The sequence below is a fragment of the Manacus vitellinus genome, unplaced genomic scaffold, assembly GCF_001715985.3.
Source record: "Manacus vitellinus isolate BGI_N305 unplaced genomic scaffold, ASM171598v3 scaffold_4_pilon, whole genome shotgun sequence".
NCBI classification, from domain to species: Eukaryota; Metazoa; Chordata; class Aves; order Passeriformes; family Pipridae; genus Manacus; species Manacus vitellinus.
Genome location: NW_021940604.1, coordinates 32817319 through 32841307, shown reverse-complemented (window position 1 = coordinate 32841307; position 23989 = coordinate 32817319). Strand labels below are relative to the sequence as shown.

Sequence of the window (23989 nt, the reverse complement as noted above, 5' to 3'; positions counted from 1 at the left end):
TGGTCCTTTTCTGCAAAGCTGCTTTCCAGCTGCATAGCCCCCAGCCCATCTTGGGGTTGTTCTTCCCCAGGAGCATCTTTGCACTTCCCTTTGTCGAAGTTCCTGAGGTTCAGGAGGTTCCTGTCAGCCTGTTTCTCCAGCCTGCTTAGGTCCCTCTGGATAGCAGCAGGACCCTCTGGTGTATCAGCCACTCTTCCCAGTTTTGTGTCATCATCAGCCTGTCCCATCATCCAGAGCATTAATGAAGATGTTAAACAGGACTGGAGCCACAACAAATACCTCCCTAGGTACTGGCTTGCCTCAATGAGAGTTCATTCCATTGATCACCAGCCTCTGGGCCTGACCAGTGCTTTAAATGCCACTTGTTTTTTTCCATCATCAACTGATGAAAGACCAGTGTTCCTATATATATATATACGTATATATATACACATACACTATTAGCTGCTGTATCTATTACTGGACACAAAACCCATTCAGCAGAGTAGAACAGCAAGTCTAAGGTCTTTTTTTCAGCACGCAAGTTTCCAGGCTACTTCCTTGTTCCCTTGGTCAGCTGGGAAACAAAGCTGGGAAACAAGCTCTTTTACTTGTTTTTAACTGTCTGAACACTGGCATGAGGAGGGCAGCTACAAAGTAGGTCAAACATGCTGAGCCAGCCTCATTTCAGTGGAAACAATGGAAGGTGTCCTGGCTTGTTCCGATACCTAATATTTGTTTCTGTTTATCATGCAAAACAAATCACTGCTGGCACTTTGCAGTTTTCAGACACAGGGTTCATGCAACCAACGTTTATTGTTAGTGAGGTTATTTTTTTTCTGTCTAGCTAACTAGTAAATATCTCCTGCTTACTATGAAGACCAAACTGTAAAACTGCTATGTAAAACCCTGTAAAGGTTTGATATACATAAGTAGAAATATGAGATGGATCCCAAACCTAGTGATATACATTTATATAGCAATTTCTCTTGTGCAAATTCTGTCTCCTTTATCTGGAAAGTTGGAGTTAACATTGCAGTGACTAAACTAGGGCTAAGACACCCTCCTGCCAAACATTCTCAAGAAAAATGCTGCAGCTTGACATGAGCTCTGCATGCAGAATTGGGAAATGCACAAAATAGAGTGGAGACAAATCAGTCAAAGAGAAACACACAGAGATCTCAACCACTGATTGCTCTGTTGAATTCTACTGAAAGACAGCTCATACTTGCTGCATGCTAGACAAACAGCCCTGGGCTGATTTGGAAAGAGCTAATTAACAAAATGTAAGTAACCCAGATTCAAATACTAGAAAAACACAGATTTCCCCCCAAATTTAAAATTATTATTACAAGGGAACAACAGCCAAAATGCACCAGTGACCAGACTCAATAGCAGCTAGAAGAATCCTGCAGTTCTTGAACAGAGTTAGCACATACCTTACTCAGCTCTGGAAAGAGTTCTAGAATCCCAATGTCCAGCAGAACATAGGTTAACTAAAAGAAAACAAATAAAACTAAGGACACTTCAAGGCAACACTACTGCTTTTTATTTTTAACTCTGAATTAGAGCCCACTCCTCTGCTATACCAAACATTCACTTCAGGAAATCCTGTGCCAAAAGGCAAGTTTCTCACATGTTACGAGTTACCTGTTTGTTGAGCACTGGTTGCTGCAGTCCATCAAACAGAAGCCTGATGCCTTCATATTTAGCCTCTTCCCCAATGCACTTCCCTATTAAATCTAGACCAAATTCCAAAGCCAAAATATACAAGTCACGAGGAAGCACTGTAAAACAGCTGTATGATGCAATTATGGTAGTCCAGTAATTATCAACAAAAAAACCCCAGTTTAAATTAAATAAAGAGTTCAAGTTTTATCTATCTCAAATGGTAAATGGAAAAACAAACACACTTTTGGTTCATCTTTTTTTCCTCCCTTTTCTTCAGGGCTGCACACCTAAGTAATTATTACACTTTTTATAATATCAATCTATTGTCCTAATGCATGGTTTAATAAACCACAATCTGATTTTTTAAAGTTACATTCTGATTAAATGGGCTTCTCTCCCCTCGTCTATACAGTGTAAGGAGAGCTCAGATGTACCTTCTGGCTTCATGGTGTGCCTTTTTTAACCCATTTTTCATCTCGATAAAATACAAAACATAGGAACATTCTAAAGATGAAGAAATTATGATATTAAGTACATTTGTAAAGCTCTTGATTTCCATCAGCATGTCTTTATTAATTACTATGCTACAGCTTAGTCAGCAACATTTAAATGACTAAACGAACTGCTGGTTTTTTACACCTAGTATTCTGATCAACTCAAATCTCAGCAGCCCAAGTATTATTTGATTTGGGAAGGTAATGTGACTGTATTTGGGTTATCTATCTGCCTGAACAATTAACCACACTCATACAGACAGTCATGAAATAGAGAACCTGGAATGTATCTCATCATTTCTTCAAAAGTCTGCTTTGCTCGCCTCTGTTTATCCTGGAGAGAGCGAGGCTCAGTGTTCTCACAGAACACGGCATCTGCAGCAAAAACACATTGAAAAGAAGTCTTTAGGCAGCTACACATCACTGACATATAAATGTGTTTTGGATTGTGGCTTCAAAATTGAGTATCTTTTCTGTATGACCTTGACTGGAAGGGAATTCTAGCCTTGCCAGATCATAGTCTTTTGCTTACATTTACCCTGATCAAATCCAGAATCCCTGCTCCTATGGAGGTCAATCATCTTTTCACAATTTGTTTCCATTCTTTTATAAATTTTAAAGCACTATCTTATAAGTTTGGATCAATTCTACTTTAGGTTAGTTATGATCTCCTAACTCACAATTTCCCTTATGCTTTCAAACATATAAGCAGTATTCACACTTTGTGCCAAAAACACTGTCTGGAACTGTCAAAAATTTCAGATTTACCTAAGAACAAGAGAGCAAGAACCGCTGTTCATCAGAAATAACAGGTGCTCAGTTTTGGTTTTAGGCTCTGAAAGACTTACTCCTGTCTTTTTTTGTCTTTCACAAGTTTTCCTTTTGGTTTGATAAGAACAGAGCTGTCTTAATGCCAGAGCTTCTGCAAGATTGTGGTATTTATTTAAATCAGACTGCACTCAGGTGGAGTTGTGTGGACATTTTTTAGATTTTTTTAACCTCTTTCCCCTTTCGTTATTCGAAGGTCAAGAACAGTCAAGCCCTCTCAAAAGCCTACCACAACAAAGGGAACAAATAAAAGAGAAACAATAAAGGACTGTGATGTAGCACAGAAGTGAAGGAACTTAAAAGACTGCATAAAACATGCATGCTGTGATACATTAAACAACCTTTATTTTGTTTCTGTTGTTCCTTGCACAGCTTAGCAAATTACTACTCATAATACTTTTTTCTGTAATCATCACTAACAGACAACATGGCTGACTCAGCATCTTTCCACAATGAGCTTTTGCAGTCTTTTTATAGGCACACTTGATTTTTAAAACTCCACTAGCTTAGTAAGCTTTGCAGAGTTTAGTACTTGGAAACTTCAAATAAAGGATTTCAAATATCAAACTGAAGCAGTACTTTTACACCAAAGATTTAACTATTACTAACCTCTCAGCAGCGTTATCAGAGAAACCAACCGGTGCTCCTCAAATAGTTGTTCTAATTTGTAATGCAAGTAATAGTCTGTGTACAGTTCCAATGTATTTTTGAAGAGAATTCTTCCTCCCATCAAGAGATGATGCAGCCAGTCAGGAATGCGGAAAACTACCCTACCTGCAATGTTACAGAGACATACATATATGAGGCTCTTCTGACACTCTTGACAAAGGAATCATTTATTCAAAAGTAAAAAACAATGATTGCAAGCAAGCAATATTTTAGTTTTGTTAGTGCAACGCTGAAAAAATTGGTATTCTCCACAGTGCTTATCAAATACTTCCTTTAGCTATTTTTATTAATTAAATCATTCCCATTCCCAGAGTGTATGAGCAGCCTAGGCACACCTGAGAAAAGTGAAGGGACCTACTCCCATAAGCTCATAATACTGCGATGGAGAAAGAAAGAGACATAACAAAACAAGCAATAATGAATGATAAAAAAAATTACATTCTCGCACCACAATAAAGTCTTCTAAGGAATGACTGTGTCACTAAGTTGTATACTGATATGCTTGAAAGTGCTGAGCTATATATGAGTCCTAAAACAGAATTTGATTTCTTACCAAAGAACATGAACTTCACATTTGGCATGAAGTGTATGAATAATTAAGAGAAATCACTTCTTACCAACATACATTAGGTAGTCATAGACTCCTTCTACAGTCAGCATTTCCATGAAGTAGTTCTGATTTTGTCGCCTTTCTGTATTCTCAGACCGGTTTGCATTATTCTTGAATAAATCATTAAAAAGCTAAAAATAGAAACATAAGACTGACATCATTTGCATTCAAAGGCAAAAGGACAGCAATCAGTCCTTTGGGTTGTTTTTTTTCAAAAGAAGTAGCTTCTTTCCAGAGCTTTCAAAGAACTAATCACAGGCGTTGATTCGTTTCATTGTTTCTGGGTTTGTTTTTCTGAATTCTTCACTTTCCAATAAAGAGCATGTCACATGTTTCCAAGTTACACAACCAAAATACCTGGGTTCAGAACAAATCAGCAGGGTGTCTGAGACATTAATTCATGAGTCTTTTTGCTCCTGCTACCTTCTTCCAACCTAAACGATTCTGATCCTACAACACTGAAGTATTTCTAAAAGTTCCTGTTGGCTTCCATTTTGAAATAAATACAATGGTTTCTGGACAAAATATACAATTTTTTTTATGTACAGAAATACCTTTTCTCCCTGCCAGCTTGATTCTTTACAGCAAAAACTTCATAAATCTTTTAAAGTTACTAATGTTTGGGTTTCTTCACATTTATATAATTTCTCAATTAATATTCCTTTAGCCTTCTATTTTCCAATGTCATCACACCCCTCCCTGATCCCTCTATTTCCTTGGTTTTGGTTCTTTCTTAAAAGATATTATAATCCTCGCAGTACCCCAAGAGGCTCTTCCCTGAACACCATAAGGGGTCCCATACCACCTAGGCAGTACTCCTTGCCCCCTCTGCCCTCAAGTCTGTGCATTCCAGCAGCTGTAAAGGAAAAACTCTTGGAATCCTGATGGTTTTCATATTTAATACCTAGCAATCTCTATTAACAGTTTATTTTAAATTATCTTATCCCCAAAATAGTTGATCTAAAGATAAAATAATATTTATACAAAATGCTCTGTATTACAAAAAGAAAGTTCAAAAGTTTATGCCAAGGTCCTAAAAAAAATATTCCAGAACTAGAAGCAAAGGCAACATAATCATAGCATTCCTGTGTTGAGATGATTGCCACTGTCACAGGTTTTTCTTTATCGCTCCCAAATTAAAATTACTTCCAAAGAACAGGAAGTAATTTGCTTATATGTGGTTCACTTTCTATACAGCAATTCTCCCTGAAATAAATAAAGCCATAAAACATGCAAATCACAAGCTCTGAATCATGCAAGTCTCTAAACAGAATGCTCTGCACTCTTAGGAAAAACTACATCAGGACATCTGGCAAGACTCAGGTTATGACCTGTACTTCTTCAGGCCCTCTCTTTTGTTAAGTGCTAAGCTGCTGGTATTATCTTCACAAGGTTCACTCAAACTAAACAACACCAGGTTATTATATAAATTACATGAAAGGGCAAATATGGTTAATGCACTGGGGGATGACTGGTATCCAGGAACGCAACAAACCTACAAAGAACACGTAATTATTCACGCCTACTGTATGAAAGCGTCCCTGGTATGTTGTTTAAAAAACCCTGTATAAACTGAAGTCTATATCCTCCTCAATATTGAAAAAATCTAGCTGAATTACTGTAACTTAAACAAGAGCCTCCTTTATTTTTTAGATAGACCCCATGACCTGACAGAGCCAACTCAAAGCAGTCCATTGTGCAATGTAGACATAGGTTCAGGAGTGTCTGGAGGCCAAGCTAAATCATTAACAGCAACCTGGTAGGTGACCTATAAAAAAAAAATCAAACATGAAGGCCAGCTTAGGGCAAAGCTTTCTGACTTCCAAACGCTATTTCCACTTTCATCCCAAACCAGAAGCAGCATCTTTTGAATGATGCATGTATCTCTGCACATGGATAATCTGTCTTGCACCTTAAATATAATGGTTCCTTGATCAGAGCCAAGCTTTGAAAGCTCTGACTCTTGCATGTGGCATTTCAGAACGTAACAGCAGTACAAGGCATGGCAAAACAGCTGAGCCAACGACCAGTTTTTATAAAGTACATTTTTTATACTATTCCAGTGAAAGTGAATATTCTATAGTCATTTGCAATGCACGGCAGCAGCCATAACACAAAGTGGCATTACATCTCTACTTCTACGTTTTGTGCTTTCCAGAATTTTGCTTCTGAGGAAATTCAAGTGAAAAATATACAATTGGTTATCTAACACAAAAGTTGAGATTACATTCACAATTCAGATAAGCACAGGATTTTGCCTTGAATGTTTCTCTGCATGCTAATATTTGAGACTGGCAAGACAAACCTCAATGCTATCATTATTCACAAGTATCTTTAAGATTAAATAGTAATTGCAATTATAACCACGAAATATCTTAAAAGTTGTTGGATGAGGAAATTCCATGAATTGGTATTGATTAATAATGGGAGTCAAGCTCTTGAAGCAAGTGAAAGATATTAAGAAAAAGACCAAAGCAACCCCTTGTACAATAGGCTATCGCACCTTGATGGGAAAAACGAGGAAAGTAAGCGTGAATGCTCACATAAAGTGCCTCACAGGAAAAAAAGAAGTTACGCAACGGTTAGCAAGCACATATGCAAACATACACCCGTATACGTTCCAGCACAGGTGAGGTGTATAAAAGCAATACCATGACTATGAACAATACCCACAGCCATCGGCATGAACCTCTCCCCTATTTTTCCTGCTCATTTGCAAAGTACAGAGGATTATAACAAAATGGTAAGAAGAAAGAATGTATGTAGTGCCTGAATCACATCAGTCAGGGTGTACCCTACTCATGGCAACAGAGTTGGCAGCACCAGCACTGGGGAAATGTGCATTGTATTCTCAGCAGATTCCAACATGTTGAAACTGGAATAAACAGATCTGCTTCAGACAAGGTATAGGAGAACACTGTGGCAATAAAAGCATCAGCTGGAAAGCAACTCTACCATTTACCAAAAAACTGAAGAACTTTCTTACTATGAGATGACATGCTTCTCTCACAGGTGGGCACTCAAAAAGACCAAAACTTTTGTCTCTCTGGCTGCCTGCCAGATCCCCTCATTGACTCCATACAGGTAGTTCACACAGTCCTGGTAAAGACATCCACCTCCATCACCAGGAGTGAGGGTGCCTGGCTACTGCACAGCACTTATGTCAGAGAATCACAGAGTGGTCTGGGTTGGAAGGGACCTCGAAGTTCATCTAGCTCAAACCCCCCTGACATGGGCGGGGACACCTTCCACTGCACCGGGTTGCTCCAACCTGCCATTTAACAATTCCAGGGATGGAGATACCACAGCCTCTGTGGGCAACCTGTTCCAGCATCTAACCACCCTCACAATGAAGAATTTTTTCCTAATATCTATTCTAAACCTACTGTCTTTCAGTTTGAAACTATTTCCCCTTGTCCTGTCACTAAACGCTCTTGTAAAAGCCTCTCTCCAGCTTTCCCTTCAGGAATTGGAAGGCCACACATCTTCACAAAGGTGTCATGTTCTACCAACACAAGTGAACTGCAGAACTGAACAGGTAAAGTCTATGCCAAACATATCTGGGGAGTAGGGAGGGGTGCTACTCCAGCCTAGCTCTGCTCTGGCCTTTGAACTGAACACCCTTGGTGCCTGCATTCCTAGACAGAATTTTCCAGATTAGTTTCATCTGAAGTAAGTTCAGTTAATGAGTTCTAAGACAGTTTCCTAGTATGAGAAGAAGTGTGACACGCAGAGGTGATCAGGAGATTTACTTCCAAAAAGCATCATCGATACGAACTAAAGTGGTCTGGCAGATGAAACCAGTGTTGCTTAAAAATCAAATCCAGGAAGTGATAAGGTATAAATGGCCCAGTGTCCTGGTACCCAGCACAAATCTTTTCTCACGTGTGGGCTGACTTGAGAAAGAGAAAACTATCTTCCAAAGAAGGCACGAGCACCCCAGCAAATCAGCAAGAGGGATGAATTTCAAATGTGCATGGGAAAACTCAGCAGAGACCATAACCCAGCACAACCTGGTTTATCAGATCTCTAATAATTACCATTAATTGTGTGAGTGTGTGCACCCTGGCTGAACTGATAGATGGCAAATTAATGAGAAAGTAGTCGGCACATGAATACCTCATGCATACTCGCCTCTGTTGGTCAAAATTAGTACTATAATTTGAGCACAGATATTCAGCATCTGATCACAGAACTGTCTTGCAGCCTCCCCCAAGGCCTTGAGTACCCATCATTAAATAATAATCACAGCTCTGCAGGAGATACAATGAAGTGTGAAAGTTTCCATCCATTTACAGCAAATGGCTCCCCAAAACAAAACAGATTTCTTCTGGGAAAGAAAAAGAATATTACAAAAACATATGCACTACCAATTATTCATGAAAGAGCTAATTAGAATAAAGGTGCTTAGAAAAACAGTGAACTCACTCTGACCACAGAAGGTGAGAAGGAATGGAGAGCTGGGGCTAGCCTCATCTTTTTTGCTCTGTGCAAAGAAACTCATATCCTGTGACAAGAGCATCTGCTACAGGCTAAGCAGCACTGCCAGCAACAGCTTGGCCTCAGACTCTACAAACTTGTGTCTCCAATGAACTGCATACACGGCCACTTGGTCAGCAGTGATACAGAGGTTTCTCCCACAATGATATTTCTGAAAATGACACCCAAAACCAGAAGGCAGTAAAGATCTATGTTTTGCTTAAGGAAACTTCAGTATTCCAAAAGAAAAGCCAAAGTACAGACAGCTCTTTGCTTTCCTGGGATCATCATGGTTGAAAAGCATTGGGAAAACCTCATTTCAGAGCCTGAATTTCCGTACACATATTCTTTTACAAGAATAACATGCTGACACTTCAAAGAATGTGTTTACATTTTAACTGAGCAATGCTTCAAAATGCAAAGCTGGTAGCTCAGGTATTTAAGTATGTTAAACATATTAAAACTGCTCACTTCTACAGTTCTTGTCAGATCACAATAAAAAAAAATTATCTGATTGTTCATCCTCTGTTGTAGTGTGCTGTCAGCTGTTTTATAAAGAACATTTGAATTATTTATGCACGTACTCTGTTTCTAGCACAAAAACTCTACATATGATTTTTAAGACTGCTGATACATTTATAACCCTCTGAATAGAGAGCAATAGCAAAATATCTTAACCTTGGAAATAGTGTCCAAGGTGAGAAAGAACTTGAAATGAAGGATACTAATTTTGTGTATATGCACATGTAAGCTAACACTAAATATTGGCTGTAGTAATTCAGCCTTCATGTTCAGAAGATGAAACCCAAACAAATTAATAGATTTAACTGCTATTGAACTTAATCAGTATAAACATTTTGTGGCTGTAAATTCTGTAAGTGTCATAACACTATAAAAATGTCCATAGTGAAGGAGATCAAAAGGTCCATTTTTTCAACAGTCCATCACTACCAAGAACCATAAATGGATCCTGGGAACAATCACCCTAGACAGTACTTTTCACCAAATTCTTCCAGTCTCCAATTGTTTTCAACTAAAAAAAAAAGTTCAAGAGCTGGATTCAGTCTCTCTATAGGTATTCACCCCGAATACATTCCCTTTTTGTGAATTTGTCCTGTCTCACTGCATAGTTGTTTAACCTTCAAGTATTCACAAAATCTTTTTGCAAAGAGTTCCACAAATTTACTAACCATTGCAAGAGCTACCACTTTTTGTTTTGAACACAACTCCTACCACCTTCATTTAGCACCTCTTAGTTTTTGCAGTAGAGAAGAGAGGGAAAGAAAGCCACCTCAATCTTTATCCCCTGTCCTCTCACGCTAAGCATTAGACTTCAGACTATCATACATTTCCCACTTATCACTCTGCAAAATGAAGTGTCCCAGCTGACACTTAGTCATGGAAATATTTAGGTTGAAAAAGACCTCTAAGATCATTAAGTCCAACCGTTAACCCAACACTGCCAAGCCCAACACTAAACTATGTGCCACATCTACACATCTTTTACATACCCCTAGGGATGGTGACTCCATCGCTTCCCTGGGTAGCCTGTTCCAACGCTTGACAACCCTTTCCAGCATGAGATTTTTTCCTGATGTCCAAACTAAACCTTCCCTGCAACAACATGAGGCCACTTCCTCTCTTCCTATCCCTTGTTACTTGGAAAAAGAGACTGGGACCTGTGTAGTCCAGTCTCATATGTAATTCAACTCCTCTTCCCAAGCAAATGAGATAGCAGGAAAGCACATACTACTGAGCTTTCCTTTAGAACCTCTCACATGGCAAAGTGTATGCACATTCCATATTTTGTCCTGAACCACAACAGCTCTGTAGCACTGAGTTTGGGTCTTTGAAATCTGAGACCAGAAACAATATTCCTCTCTAAATTCCACAAATACACGATCACTCTAATGCAGTCCAACACAGAAATATGAAGACTAGCGTCTTTCTAAAGCCCCTGAAGCTAGCAGAAATCTTTACATTACATTTTACCAGGCTCTAACTACAAATACAGGAAAACAAAGAAAGGAACTATCTTTACCTGCAGACAAATAAAAGATTGAAACTGGTAAGTGCTAAACTTTCACTGTGCCAATGCTAGAAAAAGTAACTATGCACGAAGTGATACAGTTAACCTATTAGGAATGTCAGACAAGGATGAACACTTCGAAGGCAGATAAACAGGTACCTTGACAATTTGGCTTGTAGCACTTCCACAAGTCACATTTTCATCAAACACTCAAGCTCTTCACTTTGAAAAGGAAGCTTCCTAAAGACACTAAAACATTCCCTGTTTTACACCTTTGCTTTCCCCCCTTCTTCTCCTCTCTGTACTTCACAGGCTCTCTACTTTGTTTCCTCATCTCCAAATATACCAAGATGTAAAAAACAACAGCAACAACAAAACTACAAAACTTGCCCACAACCCTCAAAAATCATTCAAAGGTATTTATACATCAGAAGATGACAAAAGATCTCTCTGCTACTATTCTCTCTCTTGTATGAAATGGTAACACAAAATAGGTAAATTTTTATATTTATGAGAGGTTTTTTTGTTTATTCTTTCCATTTTCATGGTATGGTCAGTCTTCCCCACTCCTATGAAGTGGGAAAGGAACATGACTTACTATACCTTCTTATTATTTTCAGAAGTGGGACTCAAAATGGTAAGTTCAGGCCTACTTGGTTTAGGCTTGGGAGATTCACAGGAGTTGATAAAATTCATGATGAACGGCTCCAAATGCTGACCTTTCTGAAAAAAAAAGATTCAAGTGACAGGTCACTCATATAATTATAGGAAAATGAAAACTAAACAAGAAAAGCATTTTCAAACAAAGTGTTGAATAGCCTGTAAGTTAGTAATCTTGTAAAATTAGTTACTGAAGTTATTTAGTTATTATTATGTTGGCAACCTGAAAGAATTACTCACCTCTTTCATGAGTTTTCCTGGAACAGATTTTATGATTTTACCTATAATTAGAAATAAACAAAAACTTTGTTATCACTGTCTGATTTGAAAGACCTTTTTCTCTGCTACATTTTAAGTACTTACTGTCTAGTCATTACTTAAAAACACAATAATTTTTTAAAATCTGATTTTTTTTTCATTTGGTACAAAAAGCTAAGAAAATAGTCTTGTGCATAACCATCTTGCAACTTACTGCTTAGTATTCTTCAAGAAAAGATACTTAAAATATTAAAAATATACAGATTATTATCTGAGTACTTAAAAAAAGCTCTTGCAATAAAGTATTGTAAGTCTACCTTTTACTTTTTAGAGGCTTAAACATAAATATCTATATATGCATATATATATTTATATACATGCATATATTTTTTATATATATGTGGTATATATAAAAATAGTAGCGTAACAGCAGTACTACTACAACACCAGGTACAGGTAAAATTCCCTGTCCTTAAGTTCTTCACAGAATCATAAACACTCATCACAGAAGAAATCAAGATAATCAAGATTCTCCTCTTTCCATGAAAAGATCAGCTAATCTAGAGGGATTCTGGGGAGATCCAGCCTCAAAAACCCTTCTGAGTAAAATTTTATAAATTGGACAGGTTACAGTTGTGACCTTAAAAATCAGCTCTTCTGTCCTGATAAGGCTATCAGGATATGGCACAGTAACTTGGAATACTGAAAAATGAAAGTGTCCAGGACTAGTTTTATTTTAAGCATTACATTTACTGTAATACTTTTTTATCTACATGTCATTAAATTTGAAATTTACATCGGAAAGTATGTAAAATGATCAGATGATAATAATACACACTCTCATCCTCATAAAAAGCCCTATTGAAATGCCAAGACTTGTTATAGTGCTGTTTATGGAAGTGAAGCACAGTGTCAGGCAGGAAATGCATTACAGTAAACACCATAATTACAAGCTTTTTTTAAACAATGTACTGTTGGATCTAGAAGAGAGGTCTGAAACAAAAACAAAACCTTTCAACTGGATGATGAAAAGCAAAATCTCATTCAACAACTCATAAAGCACATTAAGCCCCAGCAGGTTCACACCAGGACTAGGAGATGCAGAAATGCAGTGACAGTTCAGACATGGCTTTTGGTACCACACCAGTGCCAGAACAATAAGTGGTACAAGACATGAGGTTGACCTCACCAGCTCAGGCCCACTATTCTGAGACAGCTACACTGCAGCCAAGCTGTAAAGTCACACTGCAGTCTACTTTTTTCATTTATTATGAACTCTTACATTAGACATCACAAATCTCACAACTTCTCAATTTCCATTTGACCTGCCTATATCACACACACACCACTGCCTCAAATCTATTAACTAGTTCATGTTAAAAAAGATCTTAACACTAGCTAAGACTAGAAATATCAAATATGGTAGCTTTCAGAATAAAATAAACAGATTTTAATCAACTAAAATCCAAAGATAGTTTTATATTAAAATTCTTCATACCATCTCATCTGTAAACAATGACAGACTCATGCAGATTTGACTTGTGACAATACCGTAAATCTTCTTGAATGATGAAATTTATTAATAGAAATCTTATCATCTTGCTTTCTGACACAAAAATTCAAAAGCAACCACAAACACCTTTCTTCATAATTTCAAAAAGGTCTTTTTTCTTCAAGAAAGAAGTATCAGCATATCTTCCTTGCTTTTAGGGGCTGTGAAGGAGCAGAGTTCTTATTTTCCACATCCACAAGAATTATCTATTCATTACTACTATCATTCAGAGAATCACAGAACTCAATCACAGCATCCACAGTATTACTATTTGTCAGCATAAACAAGTAGCATATTACATACCAAGATTCACATCGGGTAACATTTTATCAAGAAACTGAGTCTCTCCTCCATTAGGGGACAGGAAATCAGCTAAAAGCTGGCTGTTACTCAGTTCTGGATGTTGTAGAAGTTTCTTTGAGACAGAAGGAAATAAAGAAGTACTTTAGTCTCTAAAAATCAGTTTCTCTATAGCAAAAATTCAAAGAGCATTATATTGCCATAGATATCGTCATTTGCAATAGATTTCTGTTTTCAGTCACTTTAACAAGTTTTATTTGCCCAGCTGAACCCTTGGGCAAACTCTGTAACTAAAGTTCTTGGAAACAAACAAAAGAAGCAGATATTCTTTTACTAGTTTTGTATCATTAGTTTCAGAATATTCTTTAGTCCAAATGTTTTTTTGATACCTGCAGATATTCCTGAAACTCCTCTCTCTTGGATTTTAAGAACTCATAGTTCTTGGGGCCAATGATTCGCTTTGAGGGAAGCTGAGCATCAGGAAACGTACCTAACAGAGATAAACTATTCTTGTAATGCAATAAACATTGGTTTCATTGTAACACATGATAATCATAAGGAATGATAATCACAGCAGGGGAAAAGTGGTTTTCCAGATGATGGAGAACATACCATGAAATTCTGTAAGCTTCGACTCAAGCACATAAAATTCTAGATACCTCCTGTAGACAGACCAGTGTTCAGGTTCATGTCCAACTGGGGGAAAAAAAGTCAAAAACCAGGTTTTATGCCACCAGAGAGACAAATTAGCAAAAGGAACCGTATGATGGATTATTACAGGAAAAATCTCAGTGACCTTAGTCCCCTATATTGTAGTAACAAACTTTAAGATACCTTTAGTGTTAAACTGAAATGCATAACTAGACAGATAGATATGGTAGGCAGATATGGTACTAGCAAGGTAACTATCACATCATTTAGAGGATTCCTAAAATCTAAACAACTAAGTGCTCCATAACTTCAAAATTTATGTGGGATGCTATGTTAGATCTATTTTCAAACTTTTAACCAAATTATTTACAGAAATAGTACTTGTTGAATACAGTCCTCTGTATCATCAGCTTGAACATTGATCATTCTTAATCCTGGAAGATATCACTAAATAACTCTTAAATACTTTCTGCTTATTGTGCTTATTATTAGTCTCACTAACACAAATACACACAGCCTCTGGATGATGCTGTTTTCCCTCACTTCATATGGATATATTGCTGTCTAGATACTGATAAACTAACTGCAAGCCAGTACAGTTCCTAATAAGCAAAACATTTTAATTTTCTAAGAACTATATTTTAAGGTTATATAAAAAGTTATTTATTTCTCATTATTCCAAAGTTCAGAGTAGGTGAAAGAAAAATAAGCCAGGTGCCTGTTAATGTGAACTGTAGGATAAATATTTTTGGAAAGAGAACATCTCGAACTCTGGCACAGAGTCTAAATAGAACTGATAGAACTGATTCATGCTGAGGAATCAGTTCTCAACTTGCAAAAACAAAATGTGATCATTTATTTCTCAAACGCATTTCCTCATAACTTTCAAGCCATTATTTCAAAATCAGAACACATATGCAAAGCACACTGCAAGAGCTATCAGAGGAGAGCATGCTATAATAATTTTGAGTTCACTTTTAAATGACACTGGTTTTCCACAACATTGCATACCTGCCCTTCTATCATTTCTCTCTACATCAATGCAGAATACAGGAATTCTCTCCTTTCTGTCTTTTCTTTCCAGGGAGGGATCATCAAAAAAATCTACATATGGGATGCTAATTTTCCATGCAGCAAGGTTGCGGGGTGTATTTGGGGTAGTGACAGCCTCCTCAGGAGAATCATCTTCCATCACCATAACGCCTTCTTCAATCTGTAAAGATTCAAACACAAAGATCTCTATTTTAAACACAAAGATTTCCGTTTTAAACACACAGATTTTCTATTTTAACTGGTACAAGCGACCTCTCCAAAACTTCTATAAGGCAATGAAACATAAATCAAGTTTCAAGTATGTGTCACTAAGCAATAAAAGAAAAAGAAATCATTTCATTAATGGAGATCCCATGTAGATTAATTTCTGGGTTTAGATCCGCTGCAAATTAATTTGAAATTAGCAACTTTTAGTGAGATCAGAAAATTTTTACAGTGCTATCAAGTTCCATAGATGATACTTCAGGAAGAGGGAGTGGGACACAGAAGTACTAAAGGAGAGACAGCTGGAAGAAAAAAAACCAAATCTATCTAGAGTTCTAAGTTGTTGAGTGCTCTCACCTTCTTCTGAAAACAATTCTGAACCAGGTGAATAATACAAACTCACATCAACACTTTTAGCTTCAGGCTAATAAGCATGGGAAATAAGCTAGCAGTTTATCAAGGTGATGAACACTTAAATGTTTTGGTTGTTAGAACAGCTCAAAAGATTGAACTGACAGACACTCTGTAAAAAATACGTGGCTACCTACAGCTTCTGACCAATTCCTTCCTCTTGCCTTTAAAAATTTTCCATTTGTCCCCCAATTGTGCTTCAGATAACAATGTCCCATGCAATAAATTCTACCATTGGCTGTACCCATGGCTGTTTACATGGAAGAAAAGCATTGAGGGAGACACCCAAGACAAATAAGAAAGGACTGCTGCTCCTGTCCTTCAGAGAAAAAGCTGCACAGACTAACTTGACAGCAATTTCTCCACTACTTTATGGTTTTAAAGTCTTGTAGCAAACTTCAGAAGAGCCACGTATGCAATGCTACACATGCCATTTTATAAATGTAGGTAATAAGGCATGGTAAGTTTTTAGAGAAAAATTCATTTCCTACAAAAATGTCTGACTGCTACTTTTAATAATTCTATGTACTAAGGCAATAAGCTCAGAGGCACACTAACTGGGAATGTGGTCTTGCCTTTGAATGAATACAGGGAATACAAAGCAATTTAATCAGAAGCCAGCACATGAAAACTTTGTAGTGAGGATGGCAGAAACTTAACATTTTCAAATAAAAAAGGAAAAAAACCAAACCACCCCAAATCAACAAAGACGCTTTTACTCACGAAGTCATCTTCTCCTTCGTTTAAGTTATAGTTTGGCAACATAGCTCCTTCCATTGCAGAACTCTTGAATACACCTTTTATTTTGTTCCCTATTTTGCTGATTCCAAATGATTCTCCTCTCTTCTGTGTGGTCCTAGAATCATATAAGCCACAGTTCACAACACAAGGCATATTATTACACAGCTGCTCAGTAGGCCATTGCACACCATTTGCAGATAAGACAACTCTATAAACAAGTAGACAATATATTTACAGTTCCACTTAGGTTAAAATTTATTTATTTATAATTCTGTTCTCTGATCAATCAGCAAAATTTCTTGATTACACTTTTAAGAGAGACGGGATTTCCATATGTTTAACCACAAGAAAACTCTTGGAATAGTATCCTAGGAATTCAGGACATAGAATAAACAATTAGCTAGGTAAAACAACTTTGTTTTGACAGCAGAAACTGTGGTATTGCTACAGGCATGCACATCGAGAAGGTCATTAACTTTGTCCTTTTCCATGTACTCATATTTAAATATTTATCCACTCCTGCCAAGTACTTTAAATGTTGCAGTTAGATGAACTTTCTTAATGGAATTTTACAAACAGGTATCATTCAAGATAGATCTCAATTTTTAAACAGTAAGGACAGACAAAAGGAATGTTCAAGGAGCAAGACTGAGCATGAGAGAAAACAGATGCAACTGAAGAATCTTGGCTTGAAGAGAGTCTGACTGAAAGATGAAGACTTTGTAAAGTCTTGGGTAGGAAGCACACTCCTTATGGAGAGAACAGATTTTGTAGCATTCTTATGCCTTACACGAGTCCTGACACCAAAGATTACTTCATGCATAGAAACACTAGTAATTCTGGAAAGAAAAAAGTTTCTGTTGAATATGGAATCGGCTGGCAGTTACTTAGATTCAATATATGCAGTTGACAGGTAAGTTAAAAATCGATGCAGTGAACTGCAGAATCAAAGATTCAAAAGAAATGTATAGACCGATATTAAAAACACAATTGGTCCTTTGGAGGACAAAAAATATCTTGTTTCTTTTTCCTTTAAAACAAAAAATTACTGACTACTGAACAGTAGTACAAACAGAACAGTAGTGATCAGCGGATAAAAAAATCTTCACTGCCTATAAAACCCTGCAGACAAGATCAACTGCTGACTCCAACCATACGTGTGTGTTACTAATGATCTTCCTGTTTATAATTTTACACAGACTGTGTACTTGACTAAAATTGCGTAATTTCCAAATCTTTTGCTTTTTGCATCTCATATTATCATGAGCTCCAAAGCAGACTGGAACCATCTATCTTACTTATCTCTGCTATGCAAAGATAAGGTTGCTTGGCTGCTTGTAGTCTAAATCCATGCCTGAACAATTTTACTCAATTTTTAAACACCCTGTACCACACATTACCGTGCTGAACTGAACCGTTTCATGTTGCTACTTGACTCTTGTTCAAGTGCTTCAACACTGGGTTAGAAAATACAAATCTCAATCAGACAAAACTAGTTTTTCTGGAAGGTTAACAATTAAGACCTCTGTGTTGACTCTTAAAGGAAGTTTTCATCATTCCTGTGAAAACCTGTGCAATTCTCAAGAGCTTCAGCAAAAACATTAATTTGCACTAGCTCTGTGATTTGATAGGAGTACTCCAGGCTCAAAGCAGTTTTCCCACACTGATCATGCTCCATCTGAAGGTAGCATACACCTGTGCCTGTACTGAGCTGTATGGGGCCAGGACTCACCCTGACAGCTAGGAAACCAACACTTCAGCCCCAGTGCTGAGCCCAAAGATTACACCAGGTGAATAAAGAGCAATCACTGAACTGGACAAGTATAAAGTGACAAACTAGGATGGGATTCCCTTCACAGGAAGAGATAAACTCAGAACAAATACTGGTGAGTAAGAGGGTACACGGAAATTCTCCATATACAGAGAGAACAAAGGAGTGGTTTGGTAAAAGTCCTTGAGCAAGCACACAGAGCACAAACCACATTAGATGAACATGGCAAAAAATCTGTGGATGCTGGATATGGACAGACAGCAGGATGACTGACATTTTGAAGAAACGGAGCAAGAAAAAAAAATATATACCAAAAACAGGCATTAGGATGAAAATCTAATATATTCACTGGCTAAGCAGAAATAGGAGAAAGAACTTGATGCTAGGTAGGAGGAAAGAGATGGGACTAGGATGGGGCAGGCTCAAGACATGAGGGACCAAAGAGGATAGCAGGTAGCTAGTTTAGAATAGAGATTAGAATTTTTAAGACCTGTCAACTCTGCTACTGTCAACAAATATATATATACAAAACTCGCTGGAAAGAGTATCCCACTCCCTCTGGTGCTAATCCACGTAATAACATTATTAGATGGTCATTCTATAGTTTGCTTTCTTGGCAGGGCCCTCTGTGGAGAGCCTAAATGTTCCAACATTCCTGATGAATGTTGGAATATGATGACAACAAAATATCGGAATACTTTTTTTTTTTTAAACATTTCAGGAGCCACACATACCTAACATTAAAAAAATTAAAATTGTTGTTCGCTCTATAACGGGGAAATGCAGACCAAAGTTTGCAGTAGTGCCACTAAGCACTATGGCATTCTTTAATCATGGATGGTTGCCAAACTATTTTCCCACAGGATACCTCCCTCATTCAGTGCATCAAACAGATCTTGGCAAGTGATGAGCCAGGGCTACACAGATGAAGAATGCTGTTGGGAGCCTCTCTGGGTCAAAAAGTACCAGATCGGTTGTATATACCAGATGGGCTAGATGTTAATATGTATGTGAAATCAGAGTACCATTTCTTTTTGGCTGACTAAAACCCCTACACCCAATGAGGAGAAATGCTGAGCACATATTGCCACACTTGAAAAATCAATGAGCTGCATTTACATCTCAAGTACTCCTTATTGCTCAACAATCTAGCAAATTATAACTCAACACACTGAACTGGAACATAAAATATAAAAGCATCTAATTACCTTGATTCCTAACCTGAAAAATGAAGTTGAAAGATACTCATATACTAGTCTTGAGGGAAATTTATGCCATACTGATGCTCTGATAAATTCCAAGGAAAAGTCCATTAAGAAGTTTGGATAGTGTGTATTTGAAGAGGCACAAATAATGAGAAAACAAACCACTGAACAGCTATTAAGGCATTATTAAGTGGTCACAGTCTACCTACAGCCAATTATAAAAAATTGCATATATTGTCATCAAACCTGTAACAGTTACAAGAGAAGCTGCAGAGAGAACTAATTTGGGGAACTTGTTTTTGAGTGCTTGATAATAATAATAAAATGGTTATATATGCATGCGATGTTAGACAACGATCACTCCGAATACAGCTGTGCAAGATAAAACAAGCACTTAAGTGGATAAAATCTCAAACAGGATCTGGAAATATGACATGGGGTAAAGGAAATATTGGGGTAGTTAGCAGTCACAGGCCAAAAAAAAAAAAGCTTCAAATATATTTCACAACAAATGACAACGGACGAACTGTTAACAGCAAGCAATGTTAATGTATTGTAAACTCGTGAAATTAGTAATTAAGCAATTTCTAAACACTTGTGAAGAGGACATGGGGAGTAAAGCTTTTTGTGAGGAGAAATGCACTTTAGTCTAAAGAAGACACTCACATGTTTTTTACATATAAAAGTTAACTACTGTTATAAAGGCTGTGTGATGAAGTCACAAGAGATGCAGCGTAACTAACACACACTGAGTGTTAGATAGACTTACCGTAAGTCATCCAAACTCAGGCTACTTCTGCAACAACAGGCACATAAATTACCTCCAGAGCCCAGCAGAAATAATGTTAAAATCAAAAAACAAGCCCACCAAAAAAACCCCAAAAAACAAACCAACCACATTTGAGATACCTATCCCAACAAAACTGAACCAGCTTTGACCATCACCATGGATTAACAAAAAAGGTGATACAATTAGGAGTTTCTGACCTAAAATCCTAAGAAAGTGAAATGTGAACAGTGCCTGCACATTTCATCACCACAATCTTGGCCTTTGAATTTAAAACTTCAGTTACTAAAACCTTCAGGTCTTCACTGACATTCACAGAAGCAAATGACAATTTACAGATAACAACTTTCATTCTTTTAGCTATCTGTAATGCCAAACAGGTAGCTAACTTTTTCTATAACCTATGTTCAGAAGTCATGTAGGAATCTAGTTAATTTGGGCAATACAATGAAAAGGCCGTGGATTTATTTTATGTAATAATACACACCTCATACCCCCCCTTTGTATTAGATATAGTAAAAGCCACTATTAAAAATTAAAATATCTTTTTTCAATTTTTATTCCACAGATTTTACGAATTGTCATGTATTTTTGATATTCTACATAATCTGGTAACATTCTACATTAACATTGTCACCAAACATAGGATTTTAATTCTCCAGAGCTACTGAATTCTGGAAAAACTGATATTAAAATACTAAAATTTTAGATTTTGTTTTGCAGAAGGGTCTGATTGTAAGATATCTTACCCTGTCTTTAGCCATGTTAACTGCAAAACTGGAAACATAACCTACCAAGTTAGAAATTATGGTGACTATTACACTGCATAGAACTGTTCGCAGACTTAAATCCACGGGTTTTACTCCTAACCACTCCCTGAAATTGTTAGCATCTTTTCTACTTGGCCCTTTAAATTCAAGAACATTAATTTCATTGCTATCCCAATGATGAGAAATCAGCATGTATCTACTTCTATTTGTGGTCACGGCATGTAGAAAATCAAGACAGATACACAGCTATCCAGAATCTGTGTGCTTATATTACATGACAGCTTTTCTTTTTTCGTTAGACTTCCAACCCCGAATACCTTTAAGTAATGTAGTAATATATTATAAATACATAACCATGAGAGGGGGAGAGGGAATACTTGTCGTCTCTCTCACTCTATCCAAATTAAGGCAACAGAACTGGACCTTAGAGCGCCAGTTATCACTGGCCACACACATTAAACATCAGGTAGAAAACATCGTTATGAGTTAAAACTGTTGACAACTACAGCTAGTTATCAAGTTGTCAGAATATTCTCAATGTGAGTTCTTCAGATTCCAGAAACACTTGAGATTTCCCACGTATTGCCTTAGGAGTTTTCATAGCACACATTATTTGTCCAATCTGTATGCAAAAAGCTATGATTATTTTGTACAGTTCAAAGAAATGATTCAAACAAAAAAATTACACAGTCACTTCTTCCTACCTTCCCACCAGCATTTTCTAGAAACTCCATAATTTTCTTGTCTTACAACAAGTGAAATGTTTCAATACATTACTCACATGCACATTCCACCAGGATTTCATACCTACTCCTTGATTTGATTTTTCAACCAGCAGTATCTGTGCAATATACACACAGTACCCATACAAAAGCATCAAAGATATGGGAAAAAAACCTCATCTCTTTGCATGTGATTTCTTTCAAGTGGAAATAATAACAGAAAAGGGAAGAGAAGGCAGGACAAAGAGTATGGAATAACATCTGGAATAATTCCATGAGTATGGAATGTTATTTTGTTATGATGGAATTTCCCCCTCCTTGGCAGTGACTGTACCAAATTCTGCAGAGGGAAACTCCAAAGCAACAGGCAAACTACTTGCAGATAGGAACTGTGTTTCATGGAAATAATCACTGAAGTACCACTTCAGGAATATAATCTAGTATCATAAATAAGCATACATACTGAGGGCATTCTGATTGTTCCAAAATGTAAACCAGACACATTTTCACTAATGCTGTAACAGTCCCCAAATAAAATTCGCTTATTTTGTAGCCAGAGAAGTATTTCAAAAACTCCAGGTAGAGACTGCCTATAATTTCACCCTTTCTATTTTTAAAAGCAAAGCACCAAGGAAGCGACCTAAATGTTTTCATACTTTAACTAGATTTAGGAAGTGTATGAGGGGATACTTCCAACCCCTGACATGAATAATTTTGGGAAAGAAACCAGAAAGCAGCTTTAAATGTCTAGATGAAACCCCGTAGCCATTTTCAACAGAAGGTGAAGTGTGTTTTAAGGTCACCATCTCTAGTGGAGTACCCTGTAGGAAAGAAATGCAGTTTAGTCTAGCTGCATTCCATGCCTCTTTGCTAAGAAACAGAAGCTTCCCAGCACCAGTGTGAGAAAGCATTGCACTAAAGCTCCAGTCCTGGATCTACAAGAAATACAAAGACTACATGAAGGATGTCACCAATGGAGTTATACTAAAGAGAACAACCATGTAGTTTTTGAAGAACAGGAGCAGGGAAGAAAGATATGTCCCAGTAATACATCTCATGGTAGGCTGCAAAACAAGGGAGCTGCTGCTAGGTGTTTCTCTATTGAAAGCACAAAAGGTAAAATAAATTGCTGTTACTCCTCTAGAGGAGTTTACCATCTAAGATTGTAAACACTAGCATTTTCCATTATACCACAGATCTTACTTCATACCAAGAAAGCAAGCCCATCCAAATTAAAGATTGAAGTTTTCCTTCTTTTGGCTAGGCCATAAGAGCAATTCAGTTGGGCTAGTCTATGACATTCAATATAAAATGAAAGACAAGAAATCATGAGACCTCAAGGTTTATCAACTCAGCCCCATAGTGGAAGATCATCCATCCACACCACAGGAGAAGCTCTTCTCCACAGGCCCTAAGGAGCCTGAAGGAGGTCTGTAAGTACATAGCCCGAGCTCAGAAACAAGCTTTCTGACACTACATTTCTGCAATGGAGTTGGGGGATAGAAAGCACATTTCACCTGGGAGACATGGCAAATCTTCCTTGTCACAAAATGAAGAGATTCTCATACAGGTTGGTTGTATGTACCTGTCCCTTTAACATCTGAAATCCCAGAAGACCCAGCTTTGCACCACTAAAAAGCTATTACATATATTTAGTCAATTAAACCATAACTATATTTCTACATTATCTTATTCTCACTGTACAATTATTTTCCCCTTCCCTCTTCTCAAATGTTGAGGTCTAAATCACATTTTAAATTCTTTATATAAAACACTTCAAAGCGAAGAGATATCTTGTATAATACTGCTTGCTCCTTTAATATGTAATTTGTTCATTTAAAAACAAAAAAGCTGCGCTAAAAATTTAGTCAAATTAATATCAGGCAATAGCAAAATTCCTATGGTTTAATATTCTGATGCTTTTAACTAACAACCAAAGAAAAACACTTAAAAACTCTACCATACCTACCTGTTAAACTTTGAATTGCGTGTTGGTGACTCTGCTCCTCTTAAAAGGTGTCTGAAGTACTATAGCAGACAAATAAGGTATCAAAGAAAACACTGGGTTAATTGAAGTAAAGCCTACTGGGCAACAACATTGCAAAATCTGGGAAACAAGAACAGAAGTAATAGGCAAGCTGACCA

At 37.2% G+C, this 23989-nt stretch overlaps 1 protein-coding gene across 4 annotated transcripts in view; it reads right to left on the bottom strand.

Moving 5' to 3' along the window:
* Positions 1-23989, bottom strand: part of SNX14 (sorting nexin 14) — a 48821-nt gene that overhangs the window by 2815 nt on the left and 22017 nt on the right. For 2 of the 4 annotated variants that reach the window (XM_018077877.2, XM_018077878.3), the window contains exons 15-28: positions 23814-23872; positions 20335-20361; positions 16572-16704; positions 15192-15393; positions 14142-14225; positions 13919-14019; positions 13533-13644; positions 11660-11700; positions 11363-11482; positions 4259-4382; positions 3582-3746; positions 2424-2519; positions 1630-1721; positions 1419-1475 (exon numbers count right to left, since the gene is read on the bottom strand). In XM_018077877.2, coding sequence (XP_017933366.2) covers positions 1419-1475; positions 1630-1721; positions 2424-2519; positions 3582-3746; positions 4259-4382; positions 11363-11482; positions 11660-11700; positions 13533-13644; positions 13919-14019; positions 14142-14225; positions 15192-15393; positions 16572-16704; positions 20335-20361; positions 23814-23872 — 1413 coding nt within the window. The remainder of the gene's footprint in view (positions 1-1418; positions 1476-1629; positions 1722-2423; positions 2520-3581; positions 3747-4258; positions 4383-11362; positions 11483-11659; positions 11701-13532; positions 13645-13918; positions 14020-14141; positions 14226-15191; positions 15394-16571; positions 16705-20334; positions 20362-23813; positions 23873-23989) is intronic. The other 2 variants (XM_018077879.2, XM_025895725.2) reach the window with 1 other exon arrangement.